The 17,368-nt window shown below is 42.3% G+C and overlaps 2 protein-coding genes and 1 long non-coding RNA gene across 7 annotated transcripts in view; 2 read left to right on the top strand and 1 right to left on the bottom strand.

Annotated features, from left to right (window-relative positions):
• The window catches only part of IQCH (IQ motif containing H), an 83,365-nt gene extending 75,039 nt beyond the window's left edge, over positions 1–8,326 (top strand). For 3 of the 5 annotated variants that reach the window (XM_081171071.1, XM_081171069.1, XM_081171072.1), the window contains 5 exons: positions 4,260–4,382; positions 4,913–4,974; positions 5,558–5,666; positions 6,936–7,046; positions 8,073–8,326. In XM_081171071.1, the coding sequence (XP_081027197.1) occupies positions 4,260–4,382; positions 4,913–4,974; positions 5,558–5,666; positions 6,936–7,043 (402 nt within the window). In that variant the 3' untranslated portion in view covers positions 7,044–7,046; positions 8,073–8,326. The other 2 variants (XM_081171070.1, XM_081171073.1) reach the window with 2 other exon arrangements.
• A 2,442-nt stretch (positions 8,327–10,768) lies between these two features.
• Positions 10,769–12,746, top strand: LOC308573886 (uncharacterized protein C15orf61 homolog). Its single transcript, XM_081171343.1, has 2 exons — positions 10,769–11,400; positions 12,359–12,746. The coding sequence occupies exons 1-2, from the start codon at positions 11,022–11,024 to the stop codon at positions 12,484–12,486; spliced, it is 507 nt and encodes a 168-aa protein (XP_081027469.1). The 5' UTR covers positions 10,769–11,021; the 3' UTR covers positions 12,487–12,746.
• Positions 11,525–15,364, bottom strand: LOC308573919. Its single transcript, XR_014002231.1, has 2 exons — positions 14,406–15,364; positions 11,525–11,837 (listed from the first exon to the last, which is right to left on the bottom strand). It is a non-coding gene; the product is annotated as an uncharacterized lncRNA (long non-coding RNA).
• Between the last annotated feature and the right edge of the window lie 2,004 nt (positions 15,365–17,368).

Consider the following 17,368-nt stretch of genomic DNA (forward strand, 5'->3'; position numbering starts at 1 on the left):
GATTCACCTAACAATATAATCCAGCTCATATTTTACCATCTGGTTAACAAGTAAAAAATGGGAGGTCTTGTCCTATGCTCCACTGAAAGCAAAATATACTATGCCCATGCCGTTTCTACCAAACTAGTAACTACCAAAAAATGAAATAAGGTTGGTCTGGCATGACTGATTCTTAAGAAACCCATGTTGGTCATTGGTAATCAGTGCATTATTTTCTATGCTCACAGGATGACTACTTATTAATCTTTTGAGATTTCCCCCAGTATCTGTGTCAGGCTACTAGAACTCTACTTACCCAGATGGGCCTTTCCTCCCTCTTGGAAGATATGAACAATATTTGCCCATCTCCAGCCTTCTGGCACCTCACCTGTTCTTGAAGAGTTTTCAGAGATTGCAGACAGTAGTTCTGGAATAACACCTACAGGTTCCTTCAGCATTCTGGGGTGTCATTCTCCTTGCCCTGGAGACTTTAGACCATTTAAAGTAGCTAGGTGTTCTTAATCCACCTTCTTACCTACTCCTGCCATTGATCTTCTTCTTGCCACAAAGGGAACATATTTGCATTTTTTGAACCAGTGTTTAACTCCAGTAGTAGAAGTGGGAACCTGCTATCTGCAGAAATTTTTTTAACTCAGAATTGTCTTTTTAAAACTTGCCTTAGGGGTGGAACCCTCCCATTTTTATGCTTGGTCAGAATGGACCAGAAACCTCTTCTTATCCATCTACAGATAGAGATTTTATGTCATCCAAAAAGTGTCAGAGCTTTGTAATTTAGAGGTTAATGAGCTTCTGATCTATTGTTCTTGTCACACCACTACTTTGAGTTGGAGAGGAGTAAATTACATATGATTAGTCCCAGTAGTACATGTTTTAGAAATGAAAAGTAATCAAGTAGCAACTTTTTAATTAAAATTCTGTCAGGATTAACGTAAATTTGTCACTCCCAGCCTATAATCCCCCCTTTTTTATTCCTTCAAATCTTGCTTACCTAGCAGTCAGCGGCAACAAAAAGAGGACTAGTGTGTCAGAGATATCTTTTAAAGAACCGAGAGAAATAAACAGGAGACAAATCTTTTTACAGCGCATGATCTGTAATGAATGATTAAGTAAAAACACTTTATGTGAAATTATGATGTTAATAATGCTTCCGTCCCTGCGAATTTATTACACATTCACCAGGCTGCTCGCTTTGATTTTGATAAAATGAAGCGGTGACCGAGTGCGAGTGATGATTTTTATTTTTAGAATTCTCCTTTGCAAGAGCAAATTTCCTAGATACTGCTGCTACTGTAATTATGTACAAAACCAATCACTCATTATACTTAGGATACATTATCTTCGAGACAGATGAGGCTAAATAAGCAAGACATTAATAATTCATCCGGCAGTTCATTATGCATGTGTTTGCCTGCTTTGTAGCTGAAATAAGCACCTCATCAAACTGATGCCTGCGCTTAAACAATAGTTCTGTGTTATTGCCGCCACATTCAAGTTTACGCTTGTTAAACTGCTACTTGGATTATTTTATCAAGCATTCATTTATTTTATTTGTGGCCTTCTGTTGCCAAAAGAAATTTCCGAGAGCTTTGGGTACCTGATTGGACAATGAATACTCTTAGTTCTCCAAGTATTCTCAGCCAAGGCTGGGTTACCCCTTGTGCTAAATGCGCTTCAGGCTAGGACCCCAGCCAAATTGTGGCCCCTGCTGCTCCCGGCGGCTGCCAGCATTCTTGTAATATTGTGCATGTGAGCACAAGTCCGCCTGCAATGTTGCTTTGGGAACCATGGCAGGCAAAACTGGGGAACTGAGTGCCACTGGGAATAGCAATGGCATGCAACAGATCACAGCTCCCAGAGCGGCAGATTGGAGAGGGGATGAGGCTGGGCCTGCCACCGCCACAGTTTTCATGCCTTAGGTCTGAGGGTTAGACTAAAAAGCATCTCGGGTCTTTTAGTTTTGATCATGAACATTCTAATGCAACTCAAGTAAGTTTCTGCAGAACATCAAGGAATCCCATTAAGAAGAAATAAGATGCATGCTAATTCTGCTAAGCTTCCTCCATTGTTCTTGTGTATTACTGCATGCACCCCACTGAAATTAAAACACGTTGGTGAATTGGCTCTGAAATGACTTGGCAAATATCACACGCAGTGGTCGAAACACCTTTGTCCTTCTGCCACCACTTTCTTCTAGAAAGGGAACACAGTTTTGCTTGCACGTTATTATTTACCTCTTTATTGAAACTGCCCAATCAATAGCACTTTGCTAAGAAATAAAAGAAGGTGAGAAAACACATCTTGGGCAAAAATTCCATATCGATCTGAGCATTTTGCTTTCGGTTCCAGCCAGTGCAGCACTGTTAAGGAAACAACTATTTAAAGAGTTCCTAAGCTCTTAAGATCATGCTTTTAAGGTATATCCCAGAAAACTTAAATGAAAAACAATTTCTGTAATGTGTCACGTTCACCCAAGGGCATCACTTTAAAAAACGCCAAGCGTTACATCAGGAGAAGCCCCAGCAAGTCAAAAGCAAAATCACAGAGAACGTTCTTATGTTATAATTGCATGAGAGCCAATATGGCAACCTTTGTCAGCCTAGTGCCCTCCACATGTTTTGAACTACAACTCCTAACATCCCTAGCTAGCATGGCATATAATACTACAGCACATCTACTGGTGACCCCTCTAGAAATTTAAAGAAATTTAGTTTTCAAAATTTGCAGAATTGGATCCATAGGATCCAACTCCTAGGGGCCAAGGTCCCTTTGCTACCACCCAATGAAATATTTGAGGGAGCCTCCCCGCCCCCCACGTTGATGGCATTGCCATTCAAATAATGTGTGTGCACCACATTTTGTGATCGATTATGCAGGGTGGGACTTATCCCCCATATTTTATTCAAGTTGGCACCCCAGATTGGCTCTCTCGTGAATTTCCAGACTGCATAGACATTTCTCAGAATAATTAATTTGCTTCAATAAAGTAAAGACTATTCAGCTGATTATATCTTTCTTGTGGGTTTGGTGTTTTCAGATACAGTGGTACCTTGGTTTAAGAACACCCCTGTTTACGAACTACAGTGGTACCTCGGGTTAAGTACTTTATTCGTTCCAGAGGTCCATTCTTAACCTGAAACTGTTCTTATTCTTAACCTGAAGCACCACTTTAGTTAATGGGGCCTCCCATTGCCACCAGGCTGCCGGAGCATGATTTCTGTTCTCATCCTGAAGCAAAGTTCTTAACCCGTGGTAATATTTATGGGTTAGCGGAGTCTGTAACCTGAAGTGTATGTAACCCGAGGTACCACTGTATTCGTTTTAAGAACTCTGCAAAACTGGAAGTAGTGTCCCGGTTTGTGAACTTTACCTCGGTCTAAGAACAGAATCCGAATGGAGGAAGGGCACTGGCAGCGGGAGGCCTCATTAGGGAAAGCATGCCTCGGTTTAAGAACGGATTTCCGGAACTGATTAAGTTCGTAAACCGAGTTACCACTGTACTATTGTAACACATTTTAAAATTTATCTATGCCACTCCGATGGCTGTATGCTTTCTCTTTTACCTTCTCTTTTAAGCTATGTAAACACACTCAGTTATTGCAGTTTTAAAACTGCTTAATGGACCCTAATTCCTCCATTTTTGTCACTGAGGACCAGATATTGTAACTGTAGAGCTGCGCCCCACCCCCAGCCCATGCCCACATGCAATCACTGCTTGGGGTCCACCCCTTGATGTCTACCTTGTTGTACAGAGGCCCTAGCCACCACCATTTTCAGTTTTCACTTGTTATGTATATGAAGCTATTTATCTTTGCTGAGCCACCTTGGGAGGGCTGTGTCTATAGAAAATAATAATAATAATAATAATAATAATAATAATAATAATAATAATAATAATTTGTGTTACCAAACATTGTTTATCATTGCTCCCGTAACTATAAAGTTAGCCTCAAATATTACAATGTGTGTCTTTTTGGAGGTAAATTGTTTTTGCAGGATTTATAATAAACTCCAGATTTAGCTTAATGTTTGTAAAAGGGTTCTGTATTGAAGCAAGAATATTTTTGTGTGGCCTTCCCCAACCTGGTGCCCTCTGGATGTTTTGGGCCACACTTTGCATCAGTCCCAGCCAGCATAGCCATTCATGGTGGCTGGGACTGATGGCAGATGCAGTTCAAAACATCTGGAAGGCATCAAATCTGGGAAGGCTGTATTAGTGCTTTGTCACAGTCAACTTTTTCCCCTTCTGCTTTTTTTGTCAGCCTGCTACGGTCAGCCGATATGTTGCCATGAGCAATTCGATCAGACATGCCAACTTTTCCCTCATCTACTATAATGTTTTCCTTCATATGTGCAAGGCTCATGGGGTTGGATATGATGTCCAGGTAGGAAGATTATGTGCTTTGCATTTAAATGAAATAGAGGTAGGAAAGTAGCTTGGAAGGAGGAACAGCACACAAATCCATTCTAGACTGATTACAGAAAAGTTAGAATCTCCAAATTTTTGGCCTCTGTGATTCTCTCACATATCACCATAATCCATGAGAATCTTTCTGTGAACTCTGAGATTCTAACACAGATTATCATCTATCACTAACCCAATCTCAAAACCTGAAAACCTGTTTTCAAATTCAAGCTTCTGAATCGAAACACATCTTGCTGACTTGTCGCAACTGTTGTCAGATTCTACTCATGTGGGTTTTAAGGGGGTGGGGCTTATAGATCAGCTATCATGGTTTCCAGACAACTTTACATGTCAGCCAGGAAGCAAAAAGCTCTCAGGCCTGGCTTTAAAGTGACCACCTCTCTCTAATTCTGATTATTCACACTGTAATACAGTTTAGCATCTTACTTTTTTAAGAGGAGTTGTTGTTGACATTATGCAATGCTAACACCTTTCCCTCTACTCCAACAGCAAAAAGAAGGAACCGTTTTTACTCTGTTTGAAGACCATAAAAGGCTCAAATTTGGAATTATGTAAGTTTTCAAGAGTGACTTCTGGAAGCATCTTGAAAATCCTCTAGTTGAACATCTCTACTCCCTTCTGTGGGCTAAGGGTTAGTCTTCCATACATGCTCCTGAGAAAGTAACTCATTCACAGATGTACCTAGCCCTGGGTAAGGCCCCCAAATGGTGCAAGGAATTCCATAGATGTACATAGAGGATGAGCACGAACAAGCAGCATGTCCTCATCTGCCCAAGTCTCACTGAATACTTGTTTACAGCACCATGCTCTAATATTAGTAATACAGTGATATTTTCATACCAATGGTGGTATGTAGCCACATATTTGATGCCCAAAGTGAAAAGGCTTGGAATGACTCAACCTCTTGCTCTCCTCTGCTACTTGATTAATAAAAATTATTTATTACACAAATCCTTTCTACTGACAAGTTAAAATGGAGCCTCATCTTTCATATCTCCCTGAAGATTGCCACCTTACGAGATTGAAAATATTCATTAAATTCCTTGGGCTGACAGGCCCAAATGAGAGGGCGATTGTTCTTAAGCCTGCGAATGGAATCATTGGCAAAGTCATTTGTTTGGATATCATTAACAGAACAATTGGAGAACATCTCCAGGGGGTCCTCATGACCTTTGCTCAGCAACTCTTCATCATCTATCAAGAATTATCAGCACCTAATATGCATGCCGAGACCAATTTTAAGGTGAGGTGTTAATTAACTAACGATCCCAGTTAAATTTCTGTTAGAGGACAGAAAACACCTCATGCTGTATTATAAACAACTGTTAAGCCATCCTGGGTTCTTTCCATAGCAGTACATGTTTTACTGTGTACAGGTCAATATTGTAGGATTCCCAGTCAATCTGCTAGTTAAATTTATTTTTTTAGATGTGGTAACATAGACTTGCTTGAGCTGGGAGCCACTGGTATACTTGAAAGGATTCTTCAAGAGCAATTAGGTTTTCATCTTATATTTATCCTTTCTTGGAGTTCCTAATTGGTGGCACAGAAAAGTATTCATGCAGTCCTTCCTAAAGCCTACTCTTATTGATTTACAAAATGAAACCGTCAAGATATATTAAAACACATACATTAAGAAATGACAAATAAGTAAGCTTGATTAGTTTCTGATGCCCAGGCCAAAGAAGGGACTTCTGTTTTAGTGCATTCCAGCAGGACGTACCACTAGGGCTGACACTTTTCCTGGGTCTCTGGAATAGGAGCCATTTAGCTACTTAGCTCCAATCAGAACAGAGTGGCTGCCATGTTATATTTCCTAGAAAGCAGTGCTACTAGATAAGTTCATCTAGTGGGAGGGATTGAGTGACTGGCAAGTACAATGGTGCCAGGGGAGCAAGTGATGGTGGACACCAGTGGTTAGGAAAGGGGCTCATTGGTAGCCTTAAGCTAAAGGCCTACTCAGGCCTGGTACTGGCCATTTTATCAACTATTAGGAGAACCTGACAGACATGCCACAAAATGATCTAGGTCGAAACTCCACAGCAGTGTCAGAAGGTAGATTAGGTGGGCTTTTAAAAAACGCACAGGACTTCAAAGGAGTCAAGGAGGCTTACTAGTATTTCGTGCTATAGCCCCATGATGGGGAACTTTGAGCCCTCCAGATGTTTCTGGACCATTCCAGCTGGGGCAAATGGGAGTTGGGAGTCCAACAATATTGAGAGGTCCAAAGGTTTCCCACACTGCTCCTGGTGAAACAACTGCATTTGAGCTCTAATAGTTACCTGCAAGTCCTGACTACTTCAGCCTTAGCCTGAATGAGATTGACCCTATTGCTTCAGCTCTGTGTTGACTTTAGTTACTACTCAGACCAAGAAGCCTGCCAAATCTGCCAATTGGTTGGGCCAGTTCTGAAGAGTGACTCTTTCTGTGAGTTCCTGATACTACTGGTGCAATGGTGAGCAGGGAGCATAAACAACTGTTCTGCCACTTGAAGTGTTTGATTTTGTTTTAGAGAGCTGTCCAAGAGATTGAAAGAATTCTGGGAGTTACAGAGCAAAACAAGTTAAAATTTGAAGAGGAAGAGGAAGAGGACTTGAAAGCACAGGCTTCCACAAAATAGTTAGTAGACATTAAAAGTAATCTTTCTTCATCCTTATTCTCATGTCTCTGGGGAAAATAAGTTATTCATTTTCAAATAGCCCTTTTCAGTCACTTTATGCTCACAAGCTCTGCCAGAGTGTGACTGTCTGTTGACCTCCCAACCATGTTGCTTAGCTCAGTGTTTCCCAACCACTGTTCCGCGGCACACTAGTGTGCCGCGAGATGTTGCCTGGTGTGCCGCGAGATGTTGCCTGGAGGGAGGCGGGCGAGTCGGGCGGCGAGAGGCGGGGCGGCGGCGGCGAGGAGAGGCCGCCCAGCGCGGGGCTCTCGCCGTCTGCCTGCCTGGCTGCCTGCAAGCTCGGCGGGCAGCGCCTCCGTCCGCAGCGCCCGCCTCGCGGCTCTCATTCCCTGCCCCTGCCAAAGCTCACCCAGCCAAGCCGCGCTCTCCTTCCTGCCTCGCTTTGCTGCCTCCTCCCCCCCCCACCCCCAAAGCTTGGAGGTTCCCCGGCAAGGGGGAGGGAAAAAAATTGAAACTTACACTTTTGTGCGTCCCTCCCGGCGTGACGCTGCGCGCTGACGTCACGGGGCTGTAATGGTGGTGTGCCTCGAGATTTTTTTCATCAAACAAGTGTGCCTTTGCCCAAAAAAGGTTGGGAAACACTGGCTTAGCTCATGGCAACCCTATCCTCCTCCTCCTGGGCCACAACAGTCAAAGCTTAATTTCTCAGATTTGGGTTGTTTCTGGTTTTTTAAAATTATGTTTTGTGAAATATGTCATGGGGAGCGGTGACATCCCAAATACAATCTGTGGAAGAAGACACATTTGGTTTAATTCTACACTATATTTGCTCTCAAATTTAACAAAACAGTCTCTCATAATTCAACTACTTTAGAAACAAATAGTAAAATGTTTGTATACAATAAGTCTCTCCCTGTGATTATCTTTAGGGTAGGATGGCACTGAATGCAGGAAAAAGTTTTTTTAAAAAAACACCCTTAAATTGTTTTTTAGTTATAATTTATTTCTTCTTGTAGGTTAAGCTCACTGAACATCTTTAAATTATCCGCCTGGTTTCCAGTGCTAAAGTACCCTACACTGCAATAAACATTCCACCTACAACTGTGTTTTGGATTGTTGAAAAATACCTGTAGCAGAACATAGAGCAGTGTCAATAGTGAATCCTGACTCACAGAATTTGTTTTCACTGAAAATTTTGTATCAGATGCTATTACCTCTATATGGCTTAGAGGAGTATTGATTTCTACTTCCAATAAAATTAAGTGTATTTATTTTTGAAAATATTTTTGGCATTTTTGCTTCCTTGGGGGGGGGGGGAGGGGAGATCCTATAATTTCCCAAGCTTATTCCATATGAAAGCTTTCCTAACAGAATACATGATTTCTTGGACATTCCTTTTCCTGAATAACTAGAGTACATTTGTATGGCAGCAAAGTCCATAGATGGGGCACTCCTCCTCTACCAGATCCCATATAGGTATAGTGTGCTCATATTCCACTTCACAAGTCCTTCTGGGTTTCAGCTCTGGCATTGGGGGTTGGTGGAAGGTTTTGGAGCTGAGTCCTGGTGGTATTATTTGTATCACTTTCATTCATAAAACATATAAGATTTACTAAGTGCCATACACAGATTAAAAATAGGTCAGTCCCATACCCAGAGGCTTGCAATCTAAACACAACAGGCAAAAACAGACTGAATGGGAGCATCAGAAGAACCTTACTTGCATTTGGCTCACATCAAATGGGACCCATGTAGTCCACTCTTCTGTTTTCACAGTGGCAAGACAGATACTTCAATGAGAAGCCTTCAAACAGTGCATTTATGCATTTATTTCATTTATATACCACTTTGGTTTACAATTTAAAATATCGAAATAAATGCTACAAAAATATTCTCAGGCCGACTTCAGGAATGCAGGAACACTCATCCAGAGGCAACCTGGAGGTACTATAAAATCATCATGTCCTTTATCCATTGATCACCTGATCCTCTTCTCTGTGAATTTGTCATAGGTGGAAATAAGCAAACTTGACCATGAGTTCTTAAAAGATACAAAATGCTGAAAAGGACCAGCTAGTAGAGAAACAGAGCCAGGAGGGGAAGGGTGAAAGAGCAGGTGGTCTCTTTAAGTTGCAGCAGCCCCTGGCCTAGTCCTGCTGTCACCTTTTTTTGATAATAACTTGAGAGACGAGCATCACCCCCACCCAAACAGGTGACTTTTCAAAGTCCCATTGTGCAGCTATACAGTGGTACCTCGGGTTACAGATGTTTCAGGTTACAGACGCTTCAGGTTACAGACTCCGCTAACCCAGAAATAGCACCTTGGGTTAAGAACTTTGCTTCAGGATGAGAACAGAAATTGTGCGGCCACGGCACAGCGGCAGCAGGAGGCCCCATTAGCTAAAGTGGTAGCTAAAGGTTAAGAACAGTTTCAGGTTAAGAACGGACCTCCAGAACGAATTAAGTTCTTAACCCAAGGTACCACTGTACTCCAAAACAGTAGCTTCAAAACTATTAGTACATCCAAGTTCTTAGTGTCACATGCACACACTTATTTTCTCTTCTATTGTAATTTCATTTCAGGCAAGGTCCTGGGGATACAAGATACTGGCTGCCCATGAAATGCAATGGCACCCAAAGGGCTGCTCTAGAGACATACACATAGAATCATAGAGTTGGAATAGACCACAAGGGCCATTGAGTCCAACCCCCTGCCAAGCAGGAAACAAGGCCCCCCCAAACCCCTAGCACCAGTATCCAGGTCTATTGTCTTGCCTACAACCCCCACCCCCATTGTTTCTGCTAATCAAGAAATATATTAAAGCTCTCCCTGCTCTATTAATTATCCAAAGGTAAAGTTGAGTCAAAATGTGTTACTGACGATGATTAATAATTAGTGGCTTGTAAGTGCATTCTAGTACATAAACAGGGTACATGGTTGCGTAGTAATTGATTAATTAGCACAATCTTGCTCTACAGCTCACTGGTCTAAGATTGCTGAGTTTGAAATATTGTTTATAATTATCCAAATTTGAAGGATGAGGGGTGGGTGGGGGCGGGAGGGAGGGAGAAGAGAGGTGGCTCCCATTTCTTCGCTCGCTCTTCTGCGCAATTATTCTCCTCGCATCACAGACGATGCTTAATGGTTCAGAGCCACGAGTTTCCCTCAGATAAATCACCACAGAGTTCATTTGTTTGTTTGTTCGAACTGCAGCAGCTTTGTAGTCCAAACACTCCGGTGGAAAGAACACTTTTTATTTAAGTCGTGTGTACTAGTTGTGTTAGAAAAGGGTGCTTGAGGCTGAGCACCATATTATTGCTGTTGGTTATTAGTGTTATGTTGACATGTGAGGCGCGCGAGCTCGGCCTCTCTCAGCGGAAAAGATCCTCGCAGACAGCTAGGCGCGCGCCCGCTTCCCGGCCTCGCGCGTCGCCCGGTCAGGAGCGCGCGAGGAGTCTGACAAATTCAGTAGGCCGGCTCTGGCGCAGGCGCAGAGCGGTTGTCGGGAAGCTACCGGCGCAGGCGCAGAGCGTGCCGGGGAGCCCAGGAAGGGGGGGAGGAGGGGCCACTGCTGTTTCCCGGGATGGTGGGGGGAGGAGGGGCGTTGCTTCCTGTCTTTCCAGGTTAGGGAAGGTCGTTGCGAGGGGCAAGTAAGTGAAGCAGGAACCTCGCCCCCTTCATCGGGGGCAACTAACGAGAGGGGGAGGGGCTGCAAAGCGGGGGAGTTGTTTTAGGGGAGGGGCAGCAGATCCTGAAGAAAAGTCTCCCTCAGCAACGTGGGGGGAGTGAACAATTGAGGAGGGAGAGGCATGTATAGAAGTTACCTGGGAAAGGTGTCAGCAAGTAGTTTGAGGTGGGGGGTCTGAAGGAAAAAAATTGGCTGCCCCCCCAAAAAAAATCATTGGAGGGGACCATATTTGTAGGAGACACAGAAATCCCCCCTCCCCCCAGGATATTGTGGGGTCAGAAAGCAAGACATGGGGAGGCAGGTGGGCTGGGGTGCCTTCCAGCCCTCCTTAAGTAGCCTTGCCCTGCTGAAGCAAGTGCATGAGGGGTTCCTCCGGCTGGCCCTCTTGCGCAGGGGGGGCCCTGCTAAGCCCAAAGCCTCCGAGGTGTTGAGCCAGCACCTGCTGCAGAGGGGGCTGCCCCACTGGACCTCCTACTGCGTCAAGTACAGCGCGGTGCACAATGACCAGTTTGGGCTCTCCAACTTCAACTGGGAGGTGAAAGGGACAAACTACCACATCCTGCGGACCGGCTGCTTCCCCTTCATCAAGTACCACTGTTCCCGAGCGCCCCACCAGGACCTGGCGATGCAGAACTACTTCTTCACAGCTCTCAAACTAATAAACTTTGGTGAGTGTCGTCTTTCAACGGGCTGTGCCTGTATAGAGGTGGCGCACACGGCAAGGGCTTGAGGTGCAATGAGACCTTGAATAGCGTTAACACCTGATATAACAGGGAGATGACTTAAAACACGGAAGATACAAAAAAGTATTTTACACAGCACCTATGGAACTCAGTCCCACAGGGCCAGGGACAAAAGTGACAGTGCCAGGATTAAAAGCGCATAGGGCAACTGATGTGACTCTCACCTTTGCGCAGCACACTACAATCCAGCCGTACAAAATCCAGGTTTCTGCGTACACACACTTTTCTATCCATTCAAGTAAACAAGAGTAATTGTCACAGTTCAAGGACATGTTCCAGCTAGACAGAGATGCTCAAAGAGGGTTTGGAGCAAGGTCAGAAAGGGGTGTGGTCTGTAGATAGAGGGCATGAGATGCAGAGTCCTGAGAGTAGGATAGAGAACAAAATAGAGAGGCATCACTTGACCCTCCCAGGCCTAAGGCTCCCTACCCTGACCCTAGAATTTCTCTAAATGCATAGCAGTGTTGGCCACATCAGTGGAGAGCACTGGGATATGATCATATTGAAGGTGCAGAAAACAGGACTACTTATTCCTGGTCCTCAGGAATGCAGCCAATACCTTTCAGAACAAAATATATTCACTAAGGATTTTGCATGTATATTGTAAAAGCATGTGCAGTGAAAGGCAGGGGGTTGCCAAATAAAGAATGGCACCAGGAAGGTGCTCAGTACATCTTTAAATGCAGATAATGGGTTACCTCAACATGCTTTATGTTTTGTTTTCAAGGAACCAGCCTGGCTTTAAAGGGTGGCAAAATCATGTCTTAATTCAGCCTTGCAGTTTGCTTCTTGCAGCTTGTTGGTGGAGGTGGGGTAGAGTCCTGCAGTACTATGTTATATGAGGTTTTACTTTTTTATTTGTCCCCCCCTTTTTTATACATAGGTATCCCAACTTTATTATATGGAATTGGCTCCTGGTTCCTTGTCAGTGTCACAGAAACTGTTCACACGCATTGTGGCCCAGTCACTATTTACTTCCTCAATAAAGAAGATGAAGGTGCCATGTACTAAACTACTCATTTCAAGGACTGACACTTTCATGGTATATTGCAGCAAATGACAGACAGAGGGGGATTGTTGTTTGCAATCTATTTGTATGTAACATGTTCAAGTTTCAAAATGTCCCTATTTTTCCTTCAGTACCCTTTTAGTTTTCTTTGAGTCTGACAAAGTGCAGAATAGATTTTAAAAACCATGGAAAATTACTTGAAGCTACTTTTGTTTTCAAAAACTTTTGGTCTGCAAATAATAAATATAATAATGAAAATATACATTGTTGGGAATTGTCTTTGCTTATTTACTGATCATGTATCTTTTGGTGCAGTATCATACATGATATTGTTGCCCAACACTTGTAACACTATCCAAATGTGACTACTTCAGGGATAGCCTGCATGGTGCCTCTGGATTCTTTTGGACTACATTTCCCATCAGCCCCAGCCAGAAAGGCCAATGGTCAGTGATGATAGTTGTAGTTCTGCAACATCTGGAGGACTCAATGTTGGCTGCCCCCATGAAGTAACTTTGATTTTTAAAACAAAAATAAAACTGATATGCAAAGGGGGGGAGGTAAACAAGTCCTTTGTGTAAAAGTCCAGAAAACCAGAATTATTATTTTTTCATTTTCACTTAGTAGAGTTTTGTGCATACCATTCTGGATTACTTAAGTAGGTTGTGGTGCTTAATAGAAGCTACACACAGACAGTTTAGATACAATCTGGTCCAAACTGAGCAGTTCAGTTCAACTGATTTCAGAGATGGGTTTAAGCATCTGCTTAACTCTCCTATTGAACTTTAAAAAGTAACTTGGGGTTATGCTAATGTATAGTTAATACATGCAATGGTTTTGTGCTCTCCAAACTAAATATGCACTATTTAGTGCATATTTGGGACACGGGTGGTGCTGTGGTCCAATCCACTGAGCCTCTTGGGCTTGCTGATTGTAAGGTTGGCAGTTCGAATCTGTGCGATGGGGTGAGCTCCTGTTGCTTTGTCCTAGCTCCTGCCACCCTAGCAGTTCAAAAGCATACCAGTGCAAGTAGATAAATAGGTACCACTGCAGCAGGAAGGTAAACAGCATTTCCATGCACTCTGGCACTTATCACTGTGTTCTGTGTACCAGAAGCGGTTTACTCATGCAGGCCACATGACCCAGAAAGCTGTCTGTGGACAAATGCCAGCTCCCTCTGCTTGAAAGTGAGATGAGTGCCGCAACCCCATAGTCAGATTTGACTGGACTTAACCACCGTGGGGTCCTATTATTGCTTAATTGATGAAGAACAAAGTGTTGCACGACAGATTAAAATTTGGCTGGCAGCACTAAGACTGTATGGATAAATTTGATTTAAATTAGTTCAGCATTTTTCCCCCTCAGGAAGAGATATTTCTAGCATTGAAAATAAATATTGAATAATTATTTTTAAAGCGTAAAGCTACAATGAAATGTATGCACAAGTATGTGTCTTAAAATGCTTATTTCAGATTTGAATTGTGAATGGCTTGGCTTCTCTTCAAAGCAACTGTAAACAAATCTCTAATCAAGGAAACACTTAACGTAGTACATTTGGTACTGAGGAATATTTCTAACACAGGTTAAATAAATAGTTTACATTGTGGAGTGGCTGTTATACTATATTAAGCTTCATTAATAATAAAAGTGAGTATTAGCATTTTGCTAGATTAGCGGGAACTGATTTTTCCCAGTAATGGGCAAAATTAAATAAGTGCAACTCATAAGTTTAAAATCAAATACTGCTCATTCATTGCTCCTTATTTTGTCAATATTCTGCTGTAAATGTTTGGTCTCAACACAAGACTGATAAAATGTTTTTTAATTACCACACTATAAATACAGTTTTTCCTTGGAGTGGCCCCTCTGCTAGCTGCAGCGTATTTGATTTCTGATAATGGAGACTGCTGACTTTGCTTACCTGTTTTTCGATAAGTGGAGGCAACATGACTCCTTGTCCATACAGTGATGGGCATCCCTCCTTGGAGAACCTCTTTGACAAAGTACTCTATTGATCCACTAGAATTCAGTGCTGCTTGCAGCATTAAACAGAGACTTGATTTCTTGCTCTGCTCTCACTGTGTAACAATTAAGCAAATGTAACATTTTCTTTTATTACATGAAAATCAATGGACCTCTTGCACTTCTGAAGTTGATCATGGTGAGGGATGAACTTGGAAGATGGCTGAGGGCAGAGTTCAAATATAATAATATCACTTGTTGGATTCATTAGGACCAGTGGGTGACCTGTTGAAGTACTTGAAGGGAACAAATGCTACTCATAAAATGTTACACTTCTTGTGTATACATGAGAGAGTGTTTGTTCGTTTTTCAGGGATTATTCCTTTGGGGTGTCAACTAACTGAAGCCTGCTTCCTTTTGCTCATATGGCTGTGTGGGACAGATGATGTGTGACTATGGGATTTGGAACTCAATGCCTCAATGTCATGTCAACATTCACTGAAAACGTGACTTTTTTTACACAGACTTTTAGGAATTGTTGACACAACTGGATAGACTGGACTTCACATTTATTTCCTATTTAATTTAAATTATTGTTCTCTGCCTTATATCAAGCCAGACCATTAGTCCATCTAGCTCAATATTGTCTAAATTGATAGACTGTGTCTCTTGAAGGTTTCACACTCTCCCAGGTTTCCCTGGATATGCCTGGGATTGAACCTAGGGCCTTCTGCATGCATTGTTGGATGAACCTGCTCCAAGAAGAGTTGGAAGCCAAGTGAGGCTCTTTAAGCCTCTGCTTCCCATCCACTGCCTCCAGGCTCCTCCCACTTGTGAGAAACTTGAAAGGACCAGCGTTCTGACTTGGTGTGCTCACTGTGCACTTACTGTGAAAGGCACCCGGTTCCTCAGGGGAAGGGTCTGGCGACTTGTTCAGTTAGCTCATGCCTGCCAGCCAGCCTCAAGTTCAGGGGTCCCCTAATCACCCATATCCATCTCGGAGCCAAGAACCTGTGAGAAGGGGGGTTATTGTTTTGTTGTAATTATTTACTTGTGTTTTATTTATTGTTTTAATTCTGTGAACCTCCCTAAGATCTTTTGATGGACAGTATATAAATTTAACTTCTTCTTCTTCACCTAGTCCAGCTTCCTAGCCAGTGACAGTGTATGTCCTAGTCTCTGCTGGGCTTTGTGGTCATGACACTTGTTTGTCTCGCACTCCAGGAAAGGTCCACACAGGACCCACACAGGGTCATATATGTGGATATGCATGTATTTTTAACAATACATATATACCACTCAACTGTAATAAAACCTAAGTGCTTTACCAAAAAATCAAAATAATATATGGTCTCCATAGGAACTGAGAAAATACAGAAATATTGATATTAAAGGCCATTTGCACCTAGTATAAAATCAGCTTAAAAGAGTTATCTTGGTGACTTAACAATTAGCAGCTCCAGGTCAACTTTGCTAGCTGAGGAACATGGATTAATTCAGTCAGTTGGTCCAGAGCAGTTTCCAGCTGACGGCTTCAGGCTCATGTTTCTCAAATAACCTCCCTGCCCCTCCATGTTACATGGCAAACTGCTTTTGGATTTGAGGGGAACCCCCAATACCCCTGCTGATTCTTGGCCATTCTGTACAAGTGGCCATAAATTACTCTTGGCATGCAGTTTATACCCACTTCTGAAATGTACGTGTGTTATATATTTAAGATGACTGGAATACATAATGACCCTTAAACTTTCAGGAAATGTGATCTGCTGTATTCTCCTTTGAAACACAATAGGATTGGCCTTGTACCTCTTGCTTTAATTATCTCTTTCACTCTATACAAGGATGATGTTTAAAAGAGCTAGGGGGGTGACATTATAAAGGCCGAGAACTTTGTTGTTAAGCGCGATGAAACAAATGCCGATAACTGAAACCTTAGTCTTAACTCAGTTGATAGGTATCTGCATTTTTTCAGCATCCCCTTTTAAACAGTAATGACTAGTGGGAGCATCTTAACCTAAACAAGTGCTTAGCCTGACATCTTACCTGGGTCAATGGTCTAAGGTATCGAAGTTAAACTGTGTTACTGTAAATTAATGGAAAATGTAACTGCGCTTTGCTGAAAGATCAATGTCCAATAAAGGCCACACAATCAAATCTTGTTGCAATGATTGAGGTCCTTAATTGCCTTTCAAAGATAAGGTGGTAATCAACATAGGTTAAACTGATCTTTTTTACTAGTTCAATTACATGCTAATGGCTTGTGCCAAGGCAGAATCTTTAACTACTTATATGTATTAAATCTTATGTTAGTAATGAAAAATTACTTAAGCTGCCCAATCAATAAAGTGAGAGTCTTAATTACTATATTTCACTTTTAGACCTTTTGTGTGTTTGACAAATTTGGTCCACTAGAGATTTCCCAACAATAAGAAACATTATTAACAGAAGCTCTGTTCCGTGGAGTATTGTTTGCTAATCCAGATGGCTGGGATTTCTTGGGTGTTTTGTGTATTTGTGTTAATGTCCTGCTTGCATTAATGTCTACTAATGTCAATATGTAATGGTCTTAAGCATCTATGTTTGTATAAAGATCGATTTCTCAGATCTGATGGGAATTTATTTTAATTCCAGAACTAAACCTAGCTTTAACCTGTACATTTTAAATTAAAAGCAATGAAAAACAAAACCGACAGAAGTCATGGAGAGTTCCTTCACTCTGGCACTTGGAAATGTGCGTACATACACCATAGACTTGGAAACCCATTTGTATTGGTGGTGGTTTTTTTGAGCCCAATAATGTAAATGGGACCGCAGAACTTACCTGCCAGCTCAGCTGAGATATCAGCAAGTTTTGGCTCCTACTCTCCTTGAATTCACTAGTTTAGCTAGTCATTGCAGGAACTTTGTAACTCAGATTCATCA

This window comes from Podarcis bocagei, assembly GCF_964188305.1.
Source record: "Podarcis bocagei genome assembly, chromosome: 14".
In the NCBI taxonomy this organism is placed as follows: domain Eukaryota; kingdom Metazoa; phylum Chordata; class Lepidosauria; order Squamata; family Lacertidae; genus Podarcis; species Podarcis bocagei.